A 24930-nucleotide genomic window follows, 5' to 3' on the forward strand; every position below is an offset into this window, starting at 1 on the left:
CTCCAATTCTACTATTAAATCTGAGGTCATTTTGTAACAACCAGTTTTACTGTTTAACCATTCTGTCAAATTGTAAAATATGCATGTTTATTTTAGTGGCCCTGATTGAGCCAGCCAATTTGAAACTAAATCTAATAATTGCACACTGAAAGGAGACTGGAAAGTATGCTTGTATGTGTGTCTGTGTGTGTGTGTAAGTGTGTGAGAGACAGAGAGAGAGGGGGGGGAGAAAGAGAGAGAGAGAGAGAGAGAGAGGGAGACACAGAGAGAGAGAGAGAGAGAGAGAGAGCCGGACGTCTCACGGCCTGCTTGTGTGCTTGCCCCCCACTCCCCCCTCCAGTGCTCCATGCCCTCTTGCATTGTGGCCTTCCACGTGACCTGCGCCTTCGACCACGGCCTGGAGATGCGCACCATCCTGGCGGAGAACGACGAGGTGCGCTTCAAGTCCTACTGCCTGGAGCACAGCAGCGCCCCCAACGGGAGCAGCAAGGCGGAGCGGGCCGAGCAGGCCGACCCGGAGCAGACGCAGGGGCAGGCCCAGGCGCAGCCAGAGACCCGGCCCGACAAGGACAAGCCCGACCAGACGGAGCTGGAGAAGGCCAGCCAGCGCAAGCAGAAGCTGCAGGAGCTGGAGGACGAGTTCTACCTGCTGGTGGACCCCAAGGACGTGGCGGAGAGCCTGGGCCTGCCCGACGCCCACGTCGACTTCCTCTACCAGTACTGGAAGCTGCGCAGGAAGTCCAACTACAACCAGCCGCTGCTCGCCCTCAAGAGGGACGAGGTGGACAACCTGGCCCAGCAGGAGCAAGACGTCCTGTACCGCCGTCTCAAGCTCTTCACGCACCTGCGGCAGGACCTGGAGAGGGTGAGTCCTCCTGCCACACTGCACTGCACCTGCTAATTTAGGGTTGGGCGATACTATATCGCGATATGTAGAATAGCTGTTTCTAGCACAATAACAGCTATCCCCCGGCATGTGGCTTTAGGTTTCTTCCCATATTTTTTTTCCCTTTTGTCATACCTGATGCAGGAGCACACCTCCAAAGTTCAGTGAAATGCTTCCGCGGCAGAAGAATATCACTTGTATCTATGTGTTGGCTAACTTACCTATTATCCTTGAAAAACACATAGCGTATGTTTTCACTCTTTATGGTTGTAGCCATGTGTTTCTATCTACCAAATGGAAGCAGCATAGTGCTGTTGCTGTGATATCAGCATTGAATAGATACATTCAATGTGGTATTTTTTCCCCTGGAAGCATTTCAAATGGCCTCGGAAAACTGCAGGTGTGCTCCCGCATCAGGTATGACTGAAGGGAAGAAAATACAGGAAGAAACCTGATGCCACATACCGGGGATAGCTGTTATTGTGCTAAGAATAGCTATTCGATATATTGCGACGGCTATATCGCCCAGCCCTACCTGGTATCCGCATAACATGGATAGATAGATAAAACTGGTGGCACTCAGTCCATTCACCGATTCCCTCTCAGACAGTCTGATCTGGAAGTCCTTTAGTGTGTCTAGCCGACGCTCAGTACTCACCACTCTTCCCTCATGCAGACGCTACTGTACAATAAAAGTACCCCTGCTTACCTCTGTGTCTGTACATCACATACGCGGACACACTGGACCCTTGTGTGTCCTGCATCCTAGGACTTGAGAAAGGTTCCTTGGCAGACTGCACCAGAAGGAGCCCAGATATGCTCCTGGCTGTATGGCCCCAGCTTTCACACAGTGCTGGGATAGGCCTACACGGGACATGGGCAGTAATTTTTCCCTTCAGGTATGACTGAAGGGAAAAAAATACAGGAAGAAACCTGACGCCACATACCGGGGATAGCTGTTATTGTGCTAAGAATAGCTATTCGATATATTGCGACGGCTATATCGCCCAGCCCTACCTGGTATCCGCATAACATGGATAGATAGATAAAACTTTATTGATCCAAAAAGGAAATTGCCTTGCCAATAGTCAAGCATGTTGGGAACAGAAGTATACAACATATAATAAACATAAAACATAAAACAGTAAATAGATGTATGACAATAAATAGAACAATAAATACTGCAATGGCAACTGCACCATTAGAGTAACAAGTCGCAGAATTTCTGTAATGTCCATAGTGTGCTTCCTGCACGTATGGGAAGGGGGGCAAATGGGGGGGGGGCAAATGGTGATCTCCCCACGGCAGAAGGGGGCGGAGTTAAACAGTTTTATCGCTGCTGGTAAGAACGATCGCCTGTGACACTCTGGAGCACTTTGGAGGGATGAGTCTGTTGCTGAACATCACATGACACATGACATTATCATTTACTTAGCAGGCATTCTCATACAGACGTGTGCACAAAGTGCATCTAACAGCTACTGCTCCTCAGGGCTGCAGAAGAAGGCTGCTCCTTTCATTGACAAGGGCAGATGTGGAGATAGAGGAGTCTGTAATTACATACAGGGATGACAGCCAACTTCTGTATATACTGGTACAGTCAGGGTGCATCCATTCATCCGCCACTCATTCTGTTCACTCTTCACTCTACTGACTGACTCACTCCTTCTGACTCCCTCATTCACTTCGCCCACTGACTCACTGAATCCATTCACTCACTCGCTCCAGTGTACTCTTCTCAGTCACTCTTTGCACTCACTGACGCACTGAATCCATTCACTCACTCGCTCCAGTGTACTCTTCTCAGTCACTCTTCGCACTCACTCACTGATTCCACTGACTCACTCACTCAGTCTGGTGGCACTCAGTCCATTCACCGATTCCCTCTCAGACAGTCTGATCTGGAAGTCCTTTAGTGTGTCTAGCCGACGCTCAGTACTCACCACTCTTCCCTCATGCAGACACTACTGTACAATAAAAGTACCCCTGCTTACCTCTGTGTCTGTACATCACATACACGGACACCCTGGACCCTTGTGTGTCCTGCATCCTAGGACTTGAGAAAGGTTCCTTGGCAGACTGCACCAGTAGGAGCCCAGATATGCTCCTGGCTGTATGGCCCCGGCTTTCACACAGTGCTGGGATAGGCCTACACGGGACATGGGCAGTAATTTAAAGTGAAACTGAGGCAGGGTTTCCTCTAGGGTGCTCCCACGTCCAAAACGCTTTATAAAGCAATCAGCTGCTCAACTTTAACGATTAGAAAAGAGGCTAACTAGGTCCAAATGGGCAATTAATTATCAGGATTGAGAGAGGGAGAGAGAGAGAGAGAGCCGGGGGGGGAGTGGGGAGATCCACCCCGGCGGTCCCCAAGGCACCCGGGTAGCTGGCCCCCCGTCAGAGGCGTAGCACTGATCTCAGCGGAGGGATCGATACATCTCTCAGCTCTGCTTTCCTCCCCCCCCACCCCCGTATTCCACCACAGGCCTTAAAATTGTCGGATGTCTGGATGAGCGCTTGCACGGTCCCTTCCGTTTCCCTCACCGACCCGCGGCCGGATCAGCCGATTTACGGCGGCCAAACGTGTGGAGCGACGGGGGTGGGGTGGGCTGCCGGGGAAAATAAATGCCCATCCAATCCTTCCCGCTCAGTATTTAATTGAGCAGCTTTGCAGTTCATAATTAAACTCAGTGGCTGGATCTTGGAGGAATTTGCCAGGTTGCGTCAAGGGGTTAACCGGGCTATTCAGACTTAATTTCACTCCTTCAACCTGAATCAATAGAGAGAAAATTGTTGGTATGCTCAGTCGTGGATAGTTTTTCCACCCCCACCACACCCCCCCAACCCCAACAGAATCCCACATTTGCATTTCTGTCGGTAGGTAAACATTAAAGGATTTAGCTAACATCTGTAATGATGCGCGCCAATCCCTGCTCCACCCTCCTGCTAAACCCGCACCGCTGGGCCCCCGACTGGAGCACCTCCGTTAGCGGGGCAGAGGGGCCCGGCTGCACCCCCGAGGAGAGAACGCTGCGGCTTCTCAATTAGAGTTCGGGAGGAGGCTGTCGGTGGCAGCCAGTTGCATGGGAATTGTTTAAGCAGTACCGCGCTCTCTCTCACACAGCCCCGGTGTATGTGATGCTGTGCGAGGATTTCCTTTTTAATTTGACACGCTTGTTGGTTTAATGGGCTTGCTGGGGAAAGGGGGGGGGGGACGTAGACATACAAGGCGAAGGACTTAAAGGCTTAGGCTTTCTGTTTACCTGATTTTAGAAGACCGGGTTCATGTCGGGAACGCTGATAACCTCCGAATCCAGAAATCAACAGAAGATCTCCCCCCCGCTGATGCGACGGTGTGAGCCCAGATGCTTTTGGACCACCTCTAGAGCTTTTACACTGTAGAGCGGCCAGTTTAAATTTAGTGTAGGAGCTTAGCAAGTGAACATCCGTGATAAAATGCCAAGACTAACGCCGCCTAAGCCCCTTTTGTGCGGGTAAGCATCTATAACCTGAAATATGATCTATTTCCCTACCTGCGGTCTGCTTCGGATGAAGTAAGGCTCGTTTAAAAATAGGCCTGAGTACCTGCTCCATGCGGGAGCTGTTTGTGTAAATCACTGCCCAGCCACAGTACATTTTCCGCCCTTCCTCTGATAGGGCCTGTCCTTTTCTCTTTTTTTTCCCTTTCTAACGGTGGAAGTGCTATTTCCGTTGAGGCCAGCGCATTCCGATCGTCTCTTAATTTACTGGCGAATCGCGAGAGGAAATGTTCCGGCCCCGTCCGGCCGGCCCCGTCTCCGCACGTTTCCCCCGTTCAGAGGGACTTTGACGGAAGATTCCGGGGGAATGTCGGGCGCGGATTAGCACCCAGCTTTGAAGTGCTGCGAATCGAGCCACGCCGTCTCTAATGCGCTGTTGAGCTTTGCTGCTGTGTGCCTGTGCGTACCCCCCCCCCCCCCCCCCCCGAAATCCCTCCCCTCCCCTCCACCCGTCCCCCTCTTGGTTTCCATCACCTCACTCCTGTAGCAGAGGTGCAGCGGTCTGAGACGGTAAATGATGTAAATGATGGGGTGTGTGGTTGCCGGGTGTCCACGGCAGCGCCGTGGGTTATACCCAATTAGCCCCGCCGACTGCGGGAGACTGCCAGGTCAGAGCTGGGGAGGAGTGAGAGGGGACGGCACAGTGTTACCCCCAATCACAGGAGAGTGCTCCTGTACAGAGCACCAGAAAGCATTACCCCCAATCAGAGGAGAGCGCTCCTGTACAGAGCACCAGAAAGCATTACCCCCAATCAGAGGAGAGCGCTCCTGTACAGAGCACCAGACAGCGTTACCCCCAATCAGAGGAGAGCGCTCCTATACAGAGCACCAGACAGCGTTACCCCCAATCAGAGGAGAGCGCTCCTATACAGAGCACCAGACAGCGTTACCCCCAATCAGAGGAGAGCGCTCCTGTACAGAGCACCAGAAAGCATTACCCCCAATCAGAGGAGAGCGCTCCTGTACAGAGCACCAGACAGCGTTACCCCCAATCAGAGGAGAGCGCTCCTGTACAGAGCACCAGACAGCGTTACCCCCAATCAGAGGAGAGCGCTCCTATACAGAGCACCAGACAGCGTTACCCCCAATCAGAGGAGAGCGCTCCTGTACAGAGCACCAGAAAGCGTTACCCCCAATCAGAGGAGAGCGCTCCTGTACAGAGCACCAGAAAGCATTACCCCCAATCAGAGGAGAGCGCTCCTGTACAGAGCACCAGACAGCGTTACCCCCAATCAGAGGAGAGCGCTCCTGTACAGAGCACCAGACAGCGTTACCCCCAATCAGAGGAGAGCGCTCCTGTACAGAGCACCAGAAAGCATTACCCGCAATCAGAGGAGAGCGCTCCTGTACAGAGCACCAGACAGCGTTACCCCCAATCAGGGAGGAGTTCTCCTGCACACAGCACCAGGCTGCCAGAGAGGCTGCTACCTTGCCTTTCCTCCCCCTCCTCCTCTCCCTCCTCTTCCTCCTCCTCCTCAGTGATGGCTACACACAGAGAAGGGGGAAGGTGCAGATGGTCCAAAAAAAAGAAAAAAGGAAGGCAGTGTTGGTTTTGGTGTGAATCCCGAAAAACGGAAAGTGAAACATTCAAAGCGTGTTTACCCAGATCTCCTCAGAGATTCAGATGTGCTCGAGCCACGAGGCACCTTCACACGGCGGATTTAAGCTCGCAGGCAGCACCTCCCTTTCTGTGGGCTGGTGTGCAGAGCCCAGCAGGACAGGGGGTGGGGGGTGGGGGGGAGGATGCCAGCAGAACACTTATGAAAGCACTTTATACGTGAAGGGGAAGGGAGTGTCCCGGTGGCAGAGCGGGGCCGATTTCATTTTCGGTGTGCCGGAGATGGTGTCAGCGGGTTTTTCTTGGCTTGGCTTGGCTCTCCTGCGTCCCAGCGCCAGTGAGGTGGAGGGTCAGGTTGAGGAAGGCAGAACACGGGGGGGATGGGGGGGGTGGCGTTTGCTTTCTGTTTGTCCTGCGCGTCCCCTGCCCTCCACCCCCACCCGCCCCCCCGCCCCTCTCGTGTTTAGATGCGTTTTCTCTGATTGTTTTCGACATCTCCCCCTTTCACACAGGCCTCTGGTGTTATGTAATGGGAAGGGGGTTCACAGAAAGGGCAGGTCCGCGGACAGCCGGCTTGCCTTTCTGCCCGGAGAGGACAGTGCCGCGCTCTCAGCGGGTTCTAATGCCGTGGGGCCGGTGGGTCGGGTCACAGAGCAGATGGACCGGCCCGTCTGGACCGGGTTAGAGCTCACTCGCACATCGCCTCCCATTTGACTGAGGAGAGAGGCAGTGGGGGGCGGGGGGGTTACAACATCTTAAATCTAGACCCGGATCAGTACGCTGTCAGACTGGAAGCATTCCCCAGCTGCCGCTGTTGTTTTATTTTTAGCGTGGTGTTGACAATTTCCTTGACATTTCTGTTCTTCCTCTGTGCTAAAGAACATACCACACAGCCTACCTTTTACTCAGGCTAGCAGAGCACTGCAGAAGCTCAGCTCCTTGTTTTATGATGACTTCTGCCACAGAAATTACAGGCTTTGGAAGTCTCTGTGGGAGTGGTGTCATTGTGGAAGTCTCGGTGTGGGAGTGGTGTCATTGTGGAAGTCTCGGTGTGGGAGTGGTGTCATTGTGGAAGTCTCGGTGTGGAGGTGGTGTCATTGTGGAAGTCTCAGTGTGGAGGTGGTGTCACTGTGGACGTCTCGGTGTGGGAGTGGTGTCATTGTGGAAGTCTCAGTGTGGGAGTGGTGTCATTGTGGAAGTCTCGGTGTGGGAGTGGTGTCATTGTGGAAGTCTCGGTGTGGAGGTGGTGTCATTGTGGAAGTCTCGGTGTGGGAGTGGTGTCATTGTGGAAGTCTCGGTGTGGGAGTGGTGTCATTGTGGAAGTCTCAGTGTGGAGGTGGTGTCACTGTGGAAGTCTCAGTGTGGGAGTGGTGTCAGTGTAGAAGTCTCAGTGTGGAATCAGTCCTACTGTGGGAGTGGTCTCAGTGTGGAAGTCCTGGTGTGGAGTTGGTGGCAGTGTTGGGAGTGGTGGTGTCCCAGTGTGGAAACGCCAGTTTTGTCCCTCTAAAGAAAGCTCTTCCCTCCAAAAGCAGCTTCAAGCACACGGCCAGCAAGGGCTTCAGTGGGACCCTTCTGATATCTGGCTTAGGGATGAAAAAAATATGAGGCAGGTATAAATATTTATAGCGGCCCCACCATATCATTCTTTGGTGCGGTATATTCTTTCACCCCGCCGCTCGCGGGCTGAATGTGCTGGGACATGCGGCGGTCAGATAAATTATTGAAATGCAAAACCTTGAATTCGGAATGGCTCCGGCGAGTCGGCGGAGGGAATCTGCCTCGATCCAGCCCCTCTCATCAGAGAGCCGACTGTGTCACCCCGCGCCCACGTCCCACTAAAACCCCAACATGTTCAGATCGAAACCCTCCCGCCCCTCTAAGTTTCGGTCTGTGCCGCAATGGGGACCCGCGCTTGAGGAGGGCAGACTGCTGAATTGGGGAGGGGGTTGCGTTCAACGCTATAACCCCGCAGGCAAGCAGCCCGACAACATGTGCCTCGCCCCCCCACACACTAACTCAGTTACACTCGGATGCAAGCGCATCAATAAGTAACGACCGCAATAACTGGCCCGCTGCTGACCTGCCTTTTTAATATTTTACAGTAGCGCTTTTCTGAGACGAGTCCGCACGCCATGCTCCGAGCTCGGCCGCGAAAACCGCGTTCTCAGACGGAGAGCACGCGCCGTTTCCTCTCCGATTTCATCCTCGAAAAATGCTATCGCTATTGCTATCAGTATTTCAGGATTCCCGGAGAAAAAAATGCTGCAATAGATGAGTTATTTTTGTAGCAGACGGCCTTGTCCAGGGGCGAGGTGCATAGTTTACGTTTTACATGTTATGCATTTCTATATCTGGATGTTTATTGAAGCAGTTTGGGTTAAATACCTTGCTCATGGGTGGAGGAGCAGCGAACCACATCAGAGTCAAACCTGGAACCTGGTTGCCACAGTGCCGCCCGGCGTTGTCATTTGATATGATTCTAAACAGCACTGTTTACAGTTTTCATGAGCCATTTTTTGACTCAAAGTCTTTCTATTTCACCCAGATGACAAGCTTTGAATTATGTCCCCGCAGACATTGTTGGAACCCTTTTTCTTCCTCGGACCCGGTGTTGAGGGTACTTTATTTTCCGGGAGTTGCTCTTGTGTGGCCCTGCCCTGTGTGCTCCGTAGACTTTGTTGTTCAGCGATGCCTTTGTTTGCCCGGCTCCATGGCCGCTGAGCTTTACTGGATATCGAATGGCACTTCATCACAATGGCATTATTGCGAAAAAGCATTGATCCAAGGAGAGGGGCTGCTCATTAGCATGTTGTGAGAGATAAATAAATACAAGCTTTCTGAGGAAGAGATATAACCAGATGAGAAGTCTGGCTATCATCAGCTTCCCATCTCCCAGGGCCTGTGCCGTAATGTTTCCGATAGAGTCTGTTGAGCCGGCGGCGCGTGTGTGTGTGTGTACATGTGCGTGTCTCTGTGTGTGTCTGTGTGTGTACATGCCTGTGTGTGTGCGCGTGTGTGTGTCTGTGTGTGTGCGCGTGTGTGTGTCTGTGTGTGTGCGCGTGTGTGTATGTGTGTGTGTGTGTGCGCGCATGTGCATGTCTCTGTGTGTGCGTGTGTCTGTGTCTGTGTCTGTGTGTGTGTGTGTGTGTGTGTGTGTGTGTGTGTCTGTGTGCGCGCGTGTGTATGTGTGCATGCCTGTGTGTGTGCGTGTGTGTGTGTGCATGCATGTCTCTGTGTGTGTCTGTGTGCGCGCGTGTGTATGTGTGCATGCCTGTGTGTGGGAGTGAGTGAGTGTGTGTGTGTGTGTGTGTGTGTGTGTGTGGGAGCAGATTAAATATGGGATTTTTCCCTTGCAGAAACACAGTAGCTCCTGCGCTTTTCCAAAGTCCTGTAATTAAGGTTTTGAATGGAGACCGGGGGGCCGGGCGTCGGTGCTTTGGATGTCCAGGCAAAGCCTCTGCTGGAGCCTCCCTCACTCCGCGAAGAGTTTGCGAACGTGCTGCGTTTGGGCACATTTGTCTACATCACAGAGCCCTGCTGCCTTTTCATCATCCTCTCTCTCTTCGCATGGCATTAAAGATTCAGGAGGGTGACGGGCGGGCCGCCGTTTGGGCAGGGGTCCGTTGGGGTGAGAAGCGCAATTCGGAAGAGCGACGGGTTACATGTCCGGGTGACCTCTCCACGCATCAGTGAGAGCCGAAAGGTACAGGAACGTGGGGACTGGGAAGGCGTCTCCCCCGCTACTTGGCACTGCCATCTGTTGGAAGCCTACCAGCACTGCAGCCTTGCGTGGGAGGAACGTGCTGTCGAGCGCCATCCCAGAATGCTTTTCTGTCAGTGCTTGGACTGTTGTTGTTGTTTCTTTTTTCTTTTTTTAAAGTTAGTCGCTTTTGAATCAGGAAGGTGCTGGTGGAGGCTAATTACTGAGCAGGATCATGGGGGTGGGCGTGTATTGATTGAATGTGCTTTGGCTGGGATGTTAAGTGCGCTCTGTCTTAAAGTCCCCCCCCCCGGCCTTTCAGCTCCACAGTCAGCCTGCATTACCGAGTCAAGGCGGCTTCCGACTTCCAGCAGCAGCTCACAGCAGAAGTTTATTCAGGAGTTGTGACACTCGGTATTGTTATCTGACCCACTTTTACCGTTGTCTCTCCCCTGCCGGTCTTTTGATATGTGAAACCGCGTGTTCCTCGCCGGGTTTGTGTTTGTGGAGGATAGTGCTTGTGGGGGTTACTGTATCTGTGTTTATCTGCATCACCTGGGGGGGGAAGGAGAGAGGAGCCCGCTCAGCTTGCTGGCTGCTCAGAGCACGGTAATCACAGTGTAGGAGCAGGGCCCGTAACCAAAAGGTTGCAAGTTCGATCCCCCTCGTTATTACATTACATTACATTATTGGCATTTAGCAGACGCTCTTATCCAGAGCGACTTAGAGTTTTTTTTACATTACCCATTTATACAGCTGGATATTTACTGAGGCAATTCTGGGTTAAGTACCTTGCCCAAGGGTACAGCAGCAGTGCTCCAGTAGGGAATCGAACCAGCAACCTTTCGGTCACGAGTCCTGCTCCTTAACCACTATGCTACACTGCAACCCTGCTGCTGTATCCCCTGGGCAAGGCACTTAACCCATTGCCTCAGTAAATATCCAGCTGTGTAAATGGCTAACTTGTAAAATCGTAACCTATGTAAGTCGCTCTAGATATGAGCGTCTGCTAAGTGACAATAATGTAATGAAGTACTGATCGCACTCCCACGGTAACTCCCTTCCAGCCAGCTCTGTCGTTTATGGTAGTGATAATCGAACTGCAGAGTCATCTCTGCAGTTCAGCTGTCAGCGGTGCCCTCTTTCGCCATGGAAACGACGGACCCCGGCAGTGATGCCCCGCGCACGCTCATGTCTCCGTGCGTACCGTGTATTGACCAGCTCTCCCTCGCGGGCGGGGTCATATACCTGCGCCTCCCTGCCTCAGAGAAACGGCCCTGATGCGGGAACGCCACCACTGGCGGCTGGCGGCCCTGGCGGAAAACGGAGTGCGTAGCCTCGCACGCTCTTTCATCGGGAGGTAATTAAATCAACAGGTGTCTGGCGTCTGAGGAGCGGGGATCATAACCGCGGTTACTACGCTGTTAATCAGAGGGGGGAGAGAGAGAGGGAGAGGGCCGTGGGTCTGATGTCACAGGGAAGCCCCCGAGGTTCTCACCCCTCTTCCCCCATTTGGGATGACGCCAGAGAGGAAGAGCAGCCTTCATTTAATGCCTAACAAAGATTTTATTATTCTGCATATCAGGAAGTGATACTGATACTTTATGTACATTTATACATTTATACTTTACCATACTGATACGTTAGGTCTCAGATGACTCTGATTGCATTGCAGTTAACAGGCGAGAAATGATTTTTTAAAGTACAGTACGTTTTAAAAGCAGAGTGTATTATTCGATTGACTTTTGAAACAAAACAGCACACCAAGGCAAGCCGAACGCATTCGTTTTTAATATTCAGCTGCATGGTTACAGTATATATTTGCCTGTTTGGAGTAATTCTGTCTTTTATTTCACGAGATCAGATTCTGAGAGTGTAATTAATTTTTGGGCTGAGGGTTGCCAAGGATGGGAGATGAAAACAGGCTCATCTGCTGTCTGTCTGGACAGAAGGCCGAGGGGAACAAGTCTGGCATTGTTGACTGTTTGGGTGTCTCGGCACCACCACCCTGTACCAACCCCAGAGTGACGGCATGGCAACCTGACAGAGCCAGGGTAGCAGAAAACAAAGGAGTTTCTCTCTGTCCCTCCCCCCTTCTTCTTTTCTCTCTCTCTCCCTCCCCCCCCTGTTCTTTTGCTTGCCTTGTGTCTCTAGTACTCATACCCACACACGTACTTACTAAGAAAAACAGTGAGACAACCTCCCCCCATTCCCAACACACTCCCACTCACACACAAACACAGACACATACACAGACACACACACACACACACACACACACTCTGTTGACTCACACGTGCTTGCACACACACACACCTACTGACACACACACACTTACTAAGAAAAACACTGAAACAACCCCCCCTCTCCCCACTCACGCACACTCTTTGACTCAAAGATGCACGTACACACACACACACACACACACACACACACATAAAAACACACACACACTCTGACTCAAACACACACGTACACACATACACACACACACACACACACACACACACACACACACACACACACAGAGCACATACGGTGTGGAGACCGGGGCCTGGCTCGCTGCCACCCCCTGACTCGTTACTGGTGAGTACACCAGCGGGGATTGGCTGCGGCCCAGCCAGGCAGCTCCCGGAGGAGACAGCCGTGCGTCCAGCCGCTGCGGAACACAATGCTCCTCCGCCACATGTTGCTCCGCAGCGAAAACATATGAAAGTGATTTCGCAGAGCAGGGAAAGGGGAAAAGGGGGAGGAGGGGACGGCTGAGAGGAGAGCGCCCGTCCCGCTCTCTCTCGCCGTCTGAGAGCAGGCGCTTCCACGCGGCTCACGCCCTGTCCTCGGGGGCGTCTGGCGATGTTCACCGGGCTTTGCTGTGGCTCAGGGGAGAGCCGCGGCGCTGATCGCTGTGATTTGGTTCAGAGGTCGACGGCAGGACAAATGCGGGGCACGCCCTTCCCGGCCCCGCCCCCCATGAATGAATAATGTCGTGTGATTGGGCCAGGGCTCTGCTCCCTGGTTCCCTCGGGGTGTTCCGATGCGAAATGAGACGGAGGCATGAGCATCAGCTGCACACCTGGTCGCCACGGCAACAGCCGCTGTGTTCAGATGTGCGGGGCTGAGCCAGGGTCAGGCTGGTCTCCTGGGGTGTTAACGCCCGTGTCTGTCTGTCTGTCCCCACCACCAGGTCAGGAACCTGTGCTACATGGTGACTCGGCGTGAGAAGATGAAGCACTCCCTGTGTGACCTGCAGGAGAAGATCTTCCACCTCCAGATCCAGCTCCTCCAGGAGGACCTTGCGGGAGGTGAGTGGCCAGCACAGAGGTTGCCAGTTTACAGCCAGGGTGGCTTACTGCGGCTGCTCTCTTGAGCAGGTTAAATCCGGCAGTATAAATTGGTAACATATAAAATGTACATATGTCACCCTGCATAATGGCACATCCAAATCAGAAGCTTGTAGGGTCAAGTCCCAGATGGGCTCATTGTGCTCCTTGCTTGAGCTAAGGTATTTATCCTGTATGGCTTCATTAAATAGGCAGCTATGGAAATGGGTTCTACATAAAAGGTAAGCGATGCATGTGACCCTGGAAAATGGCTGTCTGCTAAGCAGAAAATCTATTATATTTATAGCATCTGTGTCGCCAGAGAATGTTCCGCATTTTACCTCTGCGTTTATTCATTTGTCAAAAGGTCCTATTGCAGAAGGCACGCAGAGGTAAGCGCATGCAGTCAGGCTATGTTAACAGGCGTGCATCCAGAAAACATGAGACCACGTTCGAATGAAAGCGTTATTGCGTCTTTCCCGCTCTCTGAGGGTGGGTACAAGAAGCAAGCCCCGCTGACACGCGACGACCAGGCGATCCGAAATGTCACGCAGCCTTCTCGAAAGGTACAGAGGGGACGCCGCAGCGTGGCGAGGCAGAAACCGCCCATCCCCACGCCGAGGGGGTCTCCCTCCTCCCACTGTAAAAGTAGGCCCCGCTCTGACACACATTTTAACGGGCCCTTATTTTACGGGGGTTGAGCAGGGGGAGGAAGGTGCTGAAATGCGCGGGAGAGATTTATCCTCCGCTGAAGAGCACGGTCTCCAGGTCAGGACAGTGGCGTTCGTAGACCTCCCGACTCAACACTTTATCAGCCATCTAAGGTTTTTTCAGATGGCGTTGAAACGGAAGTATCTATGTGCCGATTCTAATTGAGGCCCGCATGGGGACAGCCCGGCAGTAATATTAGCCGCAGGGCCTATCTGATGACCTTTTTGCTTACTGAGGGAAAATGACGCTCATTTTTTTTGGTGGTGGTGGTGGTGTTGGTGGTGTCTGCTCAGCCTCACGGCATGTCTCCTGTTCTAATGTTTCGCGCTCCGTTTGACATGCCCACTCCTAAAAATGATCCACCGCTAATCAAGGAAAGTTGGAGTGAAATGCTCGTTTTCTCCCTCCATAAGTTCAAGCGTCATGCCCCCAGTTGTGCTCTCTTTGGCCTTGGCCTTCACCAACCCCTAAAATGAACTGTGAACTTTGCTGATCAGTGCAACAGAGCAGTCTCTGCTAGCGTGTGACATTAGGGTGGGTAGCAAGCTGCAACCAGCACACATTTCCTTAGGGTGCCCTTTATTGTCACAGAGCTCAGCTGATCCGTATACCCTCACAGCTAAGGGTCTTCAGCCTGTCACTACGCTCGGTATCCAGCGTCCAGTTGTTTCCTTTCAAAGCTGTGCAAGATGCATTCTGCTGGTGCATCCGATGCTGCCGTCCGTACCTGTCCCCCCCCGCCCTTTGATCTGTTCCTTTTGCGTGGGGGAGGGGGGGGGGTTGATGCGGCGGGACTCAAGCAGATTGCGAGAGCGGGGAAGGGCTGGTGTCAGGCTCCCAGTCATCTCGAAAGCACCCGCACCTCGCTAACAAGCGCAGGCAGGAAGTGGGACACGGTCGCTGCTCGCACACCGCGCCGAGCAGGCCCAGAAAGACAGGAAATTAATCATGCACTTCAAAGACCATTCCCCAGGCACCGACTCATTTCCAGAGGCGGACAGTCTTCTCTTTTTTTTCCCTCTTTCTGTTTCTTTCTTTTTCTTTTCTCTGAAAGGCAGATAAAACAAAGAAAGAAAAAAAAACGTGAGAAGATGTCCTCCCCCTTAAATTGTTTCTTAATGCTGAGATGCAGGACGGGGCCTTCTCGTTATTGCTCCCCCTCTTATGTGGCTGGTGGCAGAGGTGTGGAACTCTGGGGTAGTAGTGAGGTGTAGAGGGACCTCCACTGCACCAAACCCATACACACACACACACACACACACACACACACACACACACACACACACACACACACGCACGTACGTTGTGGCAGGGAAGAAGGGCTGAGAGGAAGTCACGCAGGGCTCAGCTCTCGGCTGCTTGTTTGAACAGCGAGCACGTGTCGGGACATGCCCACCTCACCGCAGATCCTGAGAGCGAGGAGGGGGGGGTGGGGGTGATGGAGAGGGGTGTGTGTGGGGGGGGGGGGGGCTCTCGCAGGTGGAGAAACTGTCTGAACACCCTTGGCAAGACAGGGCAGCTCTCCAAAGACAGCTTGGCGTGCGTTGACACCGACACCCCCCCCCACCCCCCGCTCTGCCGAGTTCTCATCACGCTGTGTGAGACGCTCCCTCCCGGAGCGGCCGTCGTTCGGGAGAGAGCGGCCCGCGTCTCTCCGGGCCGAGAGGACGGGCCCCTGCGAATGACGTGCTTCTCCAGAGAGGTTTTACTCAGCCGGGCCGCCAGGGAAAGCCCCTGACCCGCTGACGCTCACACGCACATCTCTGCCCACGCTACAGAAAACAGCGCCCGCCCAGCTCAGCACAATACCTTAAAGGAACAGACGGCTCACATTCGGAGCGTGTTTCTCCACTCGCTGCCCACATCTATTGTTTTTGCCTTCTCTGGTTCTTTTGCACCCGTTGAACTTGGCGGTTGAGTGCTTTCCTCAGTGATGCAGCAGTAGGGTCCCTCCCAGTGTGGGAGCGGGCGCCTGACCGCAGTGTCCTGACCACTTCTCCTGTCCCACGCCGCTGACCAGCGATGACCAAGCTCCACTTGGCTTCTCATTTCCTCCGTTTGTCTGACTCCTGGTGAAACCCCAACCGCACCCTTAGTACCGCTCAGAACTGTCACACCATATTCTTCCTCAGAACTGCTCTCAGCTATAATGACATATACTCCATCAGTACTGGTCTTTACTGTAGCAATATATACTCCATCAGTTCTACTCTCCGCTGTAGTACTATATAATCCCAGTACTGCTCTGTGCTGTAATACCATGTACCTGCTCAGAACTGCTCTCCGCTATGGTATTACACACTCCATCAATACTGTTCACTACTGTAGTATTACAAATACTACGGTAGTATTATAATACTGTAGTATTATAGTATTATAGTAATGTAGTATTAGAAATCTCACACTCGCATTCGAATGGACAGATTATTGAAGAGAAAGGTAGCAAATTACGCTGCTGTTAAAATGGTAAGGTAAAGCGCGGAGAAATGACACAGCCGATTGTTTCGTGAATCGTCATTAAATGGTTATGGTATTACACACTCCATCAATACTGCTCACTACTGTAGTATTATAAACTCAGTCAGTACTGCTGTGTATTGTAACACTACATACTGTCTTAGTAATGCTCTCTACTTTAGTACAACTTACTCCGTCAGTACTGGTCTCTTCTATAGTACTGTTCTTAGCACTCCCTCGGTACTGCGGTAGTACTGTACCCTGTGTTCTCTCAGCACTGCTCATACTGCAGTTCTACGTACACCTTAAGTATTATATAATATGCTGTAATCTTCCCTCAGTAGTAATGGTATCCATGTAGTGCTGTCCTCCGCTCCCTTGGTACTGCACTGCATACTGTGGGAACATCCTCTGTGTCCGTACTGTTATGCACTGAAATGTGGTCATCCATCACTCATGGGTGTCCAGATTTGAACCCGCAGCAGGAGGGAAAATCCAACGGTTTGGTTAAAAAAAAGAAAAACCTGAATCCACAGCCATTGGATGTCTTTGCTGTCTTTGCCCATCGTGATGTTCTTACCTAATTGTTCTTTACTCCAGAAAAAACCTTGAAGGGGGAGAAAGGAAGGCAGAACGGAGTGAAAGAGCGAGGGAAAGAGCGCAGGAAGAGCAGCCCGGAGAAGAAGGAGAGGTGGAAGGCGGAGAACGGGTCACTTCTCAAACAGCTGGGTAAGTCCCGGGGCGGAGGTTCAAACCTAAACAAACTGCCACTCAGACAGAGTCTTCCTTGGAGAAGTCTGTGAATGAAATGGTGCGGGTAACGGCCCGCGCTAAGGCTCAGCTACAGCCCATGCGCCAGACACGCCGGGGCAGAGCAGATGAGGCCTGGCTTGTGGGCGCCGTGTTTACATTCAGGGCGTTCCGCCAGTCGCCCCCTAGTATAACATCTCCAGGAAATGGCCAGTCGCTGACGTCCTTACCGAATTTCCCCGCCGGTTGACCGACGCTTTCGCGGTTCCCTCCCCACGGTTCTCACGACCTCTCCCAAGCTCATTGTCGATGACATCATCCCGCTCCAGGGCCAAGTCTCGGGTACGACTTGCACCCCTGCCCCCCTCCAGTTTCCTTGGCTGTAAAAGCCGGACGGGTGAAGCGCATTTAGATTGCAGACACAGCTTTCGCCACAGCCGGGTGGAAAGGTGTGCGCCGCCTCTTGCTCTTGTTTTGAATAAAACATAACCCCAGTTTACCACAGTTGCGTGCCTGGTGTCTAGGGCTTGGGTGGCGTCCAAACCAGCTGTGTGTCCTGGTCTTAAAGTACAATGTGTCGATATATTGTTTGGTTAATGACTCTAAAGGAAATCACTGAAACATTTCCTCTTATACATTTAATTTTCTTTTTGATGTGCAGAATAACAACTACCTATTTTTACTACTAGCTGACAGTATTAGATAAATAGTAGATAATGCATTTAGTTACCCTGAGAATATATAAGTAGAGATGGAATGCCTGTAGCCTTGGAATGCCTGTAAGCTTGCTAATATGTCAATTGAATTAAGTTAGCTCTATCTGTAGCAAGACTGCTATATCTATCAAGCTGGACAATTATCTGTATGGGATGTAAACCGTTTCTAAAGCTTTCAACAGTATCATAAAGTACTGTTTGGCTGGCTTTATCTTAGCAATCCTTGCTTCTAACTTCATCATGGAATGCTCATATTAAAGGCAACAATCTGTCTCAAAATGGCATCAGTGTTTCTTGATTGGTTTTCATGTTACAAAGTTAAACGGTTGTGTTTCTCTAAAACTGAAATGTCTCTGGTAGCGTGTTATAAGGGGCGTATTCTCAGCTTCTATTAGCCGACCGTTTCTGAACACGCTACCTGAAAACGGAAGAAGACCCACAGAGCTTCGCTCCGAAGCCGCTCGCCGCCGCGGCCGCGAACATCACGCCCGTTAGATTCCGAATCAAAAAGCTGGCAGGAATAAAAAAGGTGGTGGGGAAAAATGTGAAGAGGAGCTCCTGGGTGTGGCGTTGGCCCCGCGGTGCTGCAGAGCGGCCCAGCCTCCAGAAATAGTTTAAAAGCTTTTCTCGCCGCAGGCTGAGGCAACAGACGGCAAAGCAAAGTGTGCTAAAATATGGCGGGGTTTGAAGGTGCAGAAACGGGAGCGCAGAAGACGCCTGCGGCCTCTCTGTTCTCCACGTTCTTTGTGGCGGGCCCTGTTGATGTATTTAAACCCTACACATGGCAGAAAAGCAGGCAGGTGTTACCAAGCGTAATACCAGAGTCAGCCGCTGGTGATTCCACTGTAGGTTTGAGGTTGCATTACATTACGTTACTTCATTTAGCAGACGCTCTTACCCAGAGCGGCTTCCAAATACGTGCATCACTATCCTAAGAGTAGTTATCGCGATTTTCTGTGCTGCCGGTCAAAAACGTACATTAATTGGGGGGGGGGGGTTAAGGGTCAGTCTCACACTCGCATTCTAATGGACAGATTATCGAAGAGAAAGGTAGCAAATTACGCTGCTGTTAAAATTGTAAGGTAAAGTGCAGGGAAATGATACAGCCGATTGTTTCGTGAATCGTCATTAAAGTTCGATACCTGCTAGATACCTGCCGTTTGTAGCGGTACATGCCAGCCTTAGTTACCTGCTGCTCGTTCTCATACATTGTATCATGTCTTGCTAGATCACTGTGTTGGAAGCAAACTGAGTTTTGTATGTAGTTTGTTTCTTCGCAAGTACATTCTCACCACAGAGCTGCTCGGTGTCTCTGGAGAGCAGCCGGCAGTGTTGTCTTGCACTGGAAACCTGTTGGATCTCCTTCTTCTCCCTCTGTTGGCATACACTCCACAGGCATATGCAGGCCCTTTGTCAATCAGTGATTAGGAACAAGTTAAATATTGATTTAACACATTACAACATGGTCTTGACCATCTTGACCATGTTGTGTAGACTGTATGTATGTAATATGTAATGTCATGTAGTATTAAAATAATTTAACCCTGCATATGATGTGAAAAGGTAGGCATTTCCTTCTTCTTAAAAAGGTTTAAATTATTACATTTTTTTCTTTTCATGGGGCTTAGTATATCATCAGTCTTTTTTCTGTATATATTTTATATATTCAGTGCATTGATAGATTGATGTATTTGTCCCAGCACCCTGCTGGTGTTCCTTTTCCATGCGCATGTACAAGATTCAGTTCAGCAACTTACAGCAGCGGAGAAACATCTTTTACAACACCGTGTCAGTGGACAGCGATTGTGCAAAGACGGTTCATATCTGCAAAGCTGGAATAAAGTATCAAAGTGTGTAGTGTGTCTGTCTGTGTGTGTATCATATATAAGGTGTGATGTGGTAACACGATGGGCAAACCCCTGTTTTGTCTCTGACCGGTGACTGATGTTTTAATCTCACCCCCCCAATCCTTATTTTTAGCAACACTTCTTGTTTTGAGAGACGGTTGGAAATGGGCAGCTTGGTATGTTTCCATTACGAGGTCCTCGCCGCTGTCTGAGGACAATGTGTGTGTCAGAGCCATCTGCTTCCCGCGGTGCGCATGGAAACACTCGCGCCTCTGTCAGGTAGCGGACATTCTGTACCCGCCGCCCCGCCATACGTGCTCCGGCCCCTCTGCGCACGCCGTGTTCCCACTGATATCATGTATGGGATGGCCGTCTCACACGCCCGCGGTTCGATCGGGAGGTCTGTGCGTGCGGACACACAGGTGGACGCTGGGATTGTTTTTTTTGTGCAAAAGAGAGCTGGATGTCTCAGAATTTTAGTTATCTGCTTCTCAGGTTTTACAAGCGTACAGATGTTTTGGGTTATGTTTTATGTTGTGCTCGGGGCTTTTTTTTGCGGAGATGAGGTGGAACTCTTAAAAGAAAGCTTATTGGGAGAGGAAGGATGGGTCTGAGGTTACTGGATTGGCTGCTCAGGTTTCCGAGACTCCCCCGGAGTTAGATCTTTCCGGATGATTCTGTGGTTTGCGGAGGATTCTGGAAGTGTTTGTTTTTAACGTGCATCATTCCGGCGACTTGGCTGTGTGTGTATCAGCCGCGGTTGAATTCTCCTCTCACGCGTTTGTCGCGTCGGGTTTAATTCGAGCGTTTTCCCCCGAAGACCCCTGGGTGTCGTCCTGTCTCGGCGGGGGCGATTGGGAGCCGTCCAGGGGCCGGGGCGTTCCGATCTTTGTTTAGTTCAGCAGGTATTGAGTTTACCCAGCTCCCCTGCGCCGGGTTGTCAGGGCGACGGCTGGTACCTGAGAACAATCCGCTGTAGCTGTAGCGGGGCCTGCACAAACAGAATGAGAGCTTGGCCGCTCACCAAGAAGCCGCATTCCAGGCCCGTCGTACCGTGGGACACAGTGTTCCGGGGCCTCGGAGGCGCTGCGGCCAGGACAGGACACGCCCCTGGGCGGGCCCCCCGAGCGCTGCCCCCGCCCTCCTCCCCAGCAGCGCTGCACTGCGTCATGGAAAGACCCAAACTTTGAGGCTGGAGGGGTGGGGGTGTGAGTTGGGCGGGGGGGGGGGGGGGGGGGGCAGGCCAGCGCCACTCTTCATGGCCTGAAGGGCATCGGTCCTGGGTGGGGAGGGGGGGGCTGGCTGGTGGTGGTGTGGGGGCTGTTGGCACAGCAGTACATCCGTCTCCCAGTGCTGCCAAGCTTTTTTTTGGTGGGGGGCGGGAAGGCTGGGGGGGGGGGGGCTGCGGTGGGCTTCTATTTATATCACGTCAGACTGGAGAGGTTGCTCACAGGAACGAAATTCGTTTTCGAATTCTTATCCCACCACTGCCAAATGCACCGCGGAGGTCCTCGGCGCTCTCCAACGGGACGCGTCGGGCAGATCGGGTTTTTTTAGGCTGAGGTTCCCTCCTCGTTTTTTTTGCAATTTCGTTTCATCCAGACATGCGCAGACAGCGGTATTTGCATTCTTTGTTAATTACTGTGATTAAAAACAGCGTCTTAAGTCACTTCTTAATCCCATTATACTCCTCAGGCTGGTGGTGGAGACAGTGGTAATTCCGCACTGCACAATGCCTCTCATTGTCCTGGTGCGGTGTTTGCACTGGTGATGGCAATTTTAGCTTGTCCAAATACTCATATACCGCTCTGAAATCGTGACCAGGACGGCTGCAGTGTTAACATTTCGGCGGCTCGCGTTAAGGGCTAGTACGTTCGCCGCTCGTGTTTCTGTTGTTTGTCGGTTGGGGTGTGTGGGCGTGTGAAATTCCTTGTCAACTCGAACAAATCTTCGTCAACGTTTTTTTTTTCCAAGCGTGGGCTCTGAAAAGCACCGCATTGTTTTTATTTGGGGGGGGGGGTAGCGCCTGTCATGGACTGTTCTGGAGCTTCCCTCGGCTCCTGCCCGCCCCCCGATGCCGCCTCCGTCCGCTTCCAGAGGGGGACGGCAACAGCTGAAAGTAAACCAGCCGCGGTGTTGCCTGCGACCGGTCCCCCGAAACCCCCCAAACAGAACCTACACCTTTAATCTGGCCTCGCCGCCGCGGGTTTGGCCGACAGCGGGAGGGCTAAATTACAGGGAGAGGAAAGCTCAGACGTGCACACATCATAACAGCACACACAGAATGGCTTTCTCAAACTGTTTGAAGGAACAGCAAGTGATGACATTGCCAAAAAAAGGGGGCTTTATTAAGTCGAGCGCCTTAGTACTTGATCTGTGTTCTGACAAGTTCCACGGTGTCAGGTTTTCGGTATTCAGGGTGCGCTTTGTGGCATAAGAAGCCTTTGTAGACGAGGGGGATAACCTTTGCAAAAAAAAAAATGGAACGTCAGAATACAACAGCATCTACCCAAATAAACCCTTGGGATTGAGAGTAATTTAACAATAGGGACTCCCAAACAGGAATTCACAAGGATAGCTGTGCATCCTTCAGCAGGTGTGGAATGACTGGGCTGAACAGATTTGCTTGATACACAATTACATGCAACGTAAATCTAAATCAGATGACAGTTTTGCAGAAAAATCATGTCTGTCCAGTGTGACAAGCATCTGGGGGATCTCCCAAAACAGCGGAACGAGAGCTAATCTGAGCCATCGTACCAGTTGATTTAAAAAAAAAAAAACGCATGCAAAATCGTTTGTGGTGTTTGTGTCAAGTAGCATGAAAATAGAGGCCTGTTTGCTGGAGCGTTGTTCAAGGCTGTTAGCGCCGGCGTGTCACGTCACACCCCATTGCAAGCCACCAGCCTGAATCATCTTCAGTGGTGTATCGTTACCTGCAGTGTAGCTGCTCTGTGCCTCTGTGGGAGACAGAGAGGAAGGAGCTGATGGGATTCCACTAAAAATAACAGCAGGACACTGCAAATCTACCTGAAATTTAGCCCCTGGAAGTATGTCTACATAGTATACACATACTACTCTGTCTACTAGCGCCCAACATATGCATCAATTCAGATAATACGAGCGTATTATTCTTTTGTAATTACGCTAATGAGGTGGCTTCATTGATAGTCATTCTTGTATTCTGCACAAACAGGAGTCCTGCTACCAAGCCAAATAGTGATTACTTGCTTGGTAATTGCTGTGAACTTTTCTCTAATTTCACAGAAACGTTTAAATTGCAAATTCATTTTTGTCATATTCAATAAATGCTTATTTAAAGAAAAATTAATTGCAGGGCAAATGACAGTTCTTTTTTTCTCGACACACAGTGATTTTAAGACATTTGTCTGCGATACAAAATGTTTAATAGTTTTTAAGCTCATTTGACTAAATGCTCAATTAACGTGGCGCTACACAAAATATATCATTTCCATTTCTAATGTGTTTGCCTTTCCATTTCAGCTGCAAGCTGAAACTGTTGGGGGGGAAAAAGGGCTTTTATAGCTCATGGAAATGTGGAAAATACTGTTTCTGGAGAGGGCAAGCTGGGTTATTTCAGTAACAGATACACTGAATCATTTCTCAGACTTGTATTTTTTGCCGCTATTTAACATTCTTTAACTATCACCACTCTGTAGCACAAATATTGCCTCTGGTTCTATATGCAGGTTTAAAGCTGTGGCAGATGCACTGAAAGCACCTGTACCAACTGCCCTGAAGCGTTTTAATGTGCTTGCGTTGAATGGGTGCTTGTGGTGATTGATGGGGTAAACACTTACTCCTGTAGAGTGCTGCCATTGTGAATCACCTGAGCACAAAACCCACAGCGGCTCTGGCCACGGCACCACCGCTCGCAGCCCAAACAGGGTGTCGTCTCATTGGTTCTCACCTCTCTGCCCCCCCTCCCCCTCCCCCCGTGTCCTCCAGGTTTCTCCAAGACCTTCCCCCTGGACGGGACGCTGTTCGACAGCTGGCTGGCGCAGTCGGTGCAGATCACGGCAGACGACATGCTGAGCCAGTGGTCGCTGGGCGGGGAGCACCGCGACAAGACGGCCAGCCTGCTGTCGGACCAGCTGCTGCAGGGCGAGGAGAGCCTGCTCAGCCTCATGATGGACCACTCCATGAAGTCCACCTGGAAGACCCCGCACCTGGGCCGGAAGACCAAGGGCAAGCCCCGCGCCAAGGCCCACAAGCCCCTCCCCAACTCCGCCTCGGCCGCCGCGGGCGCCGCTGCCGTCGCCGCTGCCGCCTCGGCCGCCAGGGGCAACCGGGGCCTGCCGGAGGAGAAGGGCGGGGCCGGGGGGAGGAGGGCGGAGCGTTCCCGGTCCTCCAAGGCCCTGCACCACCACCACCACCACCACCTCCACCAGCACGCGCGGAGCAACGAGGCCAAGCCGGACGCCCCGCAGCCCCCCATCTCCAAAATGGACTCCTGCCACATCTCGGAGGAGCACGAGGCCTGGGACAGCCAGGCCGCCCCTCCCGCGGAGCCCGGCTGCCCCGGCATAGTGCCTAAGGCCGGGGGCGGGCCCCGCACCACACTCCGCCTCCGGCTGTCCAGGCAGGGGAAGGCCCGGTCGAAGGGCGGGGGCCAGGAGGGGGAGCGGCCGGAGCGGGACGCCGGGGCGAAGGACAGCTCCCTCTTCGACACGGAGACGGACGGATATTTCTCGGACGCGGAGCAGAGTGACACGGACACGCGCGCCAGCGGACGCAAACTGGGCCTCGGCCAGCTGCATGCTGGGAAGGAGGACGTGGTCAGGAGGAGCGTGCTGGCCTCCTAAAATTAAAAAAAAAAAAAAAAAAAAAAAAAAAAAAGAAAAAAAAAACAAACTGAAACCATTGACCAGAAAACTGACAGCGAAATCGACGTTCCATCCCAGTCCCAACTGCCATGGCCACTGTCTGTCCCGTTCTGTTCCGAGCATTCACATACGGTTTCTCTCCACAGATCGCTCTCTTAAACCAAATCTCTGCATTTCAGTGGGGAAAAAAAAGAAAACAGTCAATATCCTTTATCTTCATTTAGGGCACTGTTAGACAGATGATGAGACCACAGTCATTAGTGCTCATTTAAAGGTGGTGTGCATTTCCAGAAATGGGCGTGCACGTCTGGTTTTGGCTTATTATTTGCATGCTGGAAGTATCGTCTAGATGAGCCATGTGACTTCCCCCTCTTGACGACAGTTGTTGCTGGGAGTAACCGTGAGAATAGCAGGGATGAATACTTTAGGGCATTATAAGCTGGTTCAAGTGTTTATCTTTTATCTTTACAGGAGATGTAACCAATTAGTCTTACGGAGCATTTTACTTTTAAAATAAAACGAAACAAAAAAAAAATTACATTTTTAAAACTATGTTTTAAAAGCACAACGAGAAAAACAGGGACAGTCGTACCACCAAC

The 24930-nt window shown here is 51.7% G+C and overlaps 1 protein-coding gene across 4 annotated transcripts in view; it reads left to right on the top strand.

Moving 5' to 3' along the window:
* The window catches only part of jade2 (jade family PHD finger 2), a 63889-nt gene extending 39545 nt beyond the window's left edge, over window positions 1–24344 (top strand). For all 4 annotated transcript variants that reach the window (XM_036523690.1, XM_036523691.1, XM_036523692.1 and 1 more), the window contains exons 10-13: window positions 341–865; window positions 12868–12985; window positions 16772–16900; window positions 23454–24344. In XM_036523690.1, the coding sequence (XP_036379583.1) occupies window positions 341–865; window positions 12868–12985; window positions 16772–16900; window positions 23454–24310 (1629 nt within the window). In that variant the 3' untranslated portion in view covers window positions 24311–24344. The remainder of the gene's footprint in view (window positions 1–340; window positions 866–12867; window positions 12986–16771; window positions 16901–23453) is intronic.
* The last annotated feature ends 586 nt before the right edge of the window (window positions 24345–24930 follow it).

The sequence above is a fragment of the Megalops cyprinoides genome, chromosome 3 (genome assembly GCF_013368585.1).
Source record: "Megalops cyprinoides isolate fMegCyp1 chromosome 3, fMegCyp1.pri, whole genome shotgun sequence".
NCBI classification, from domain to species: domain Eukaryota; kingdom Metazoa; phylum Chordata; class Actinopteri; order Elopiformes; family Megalopidae; genus Megalops; species Megalops cyprinoides.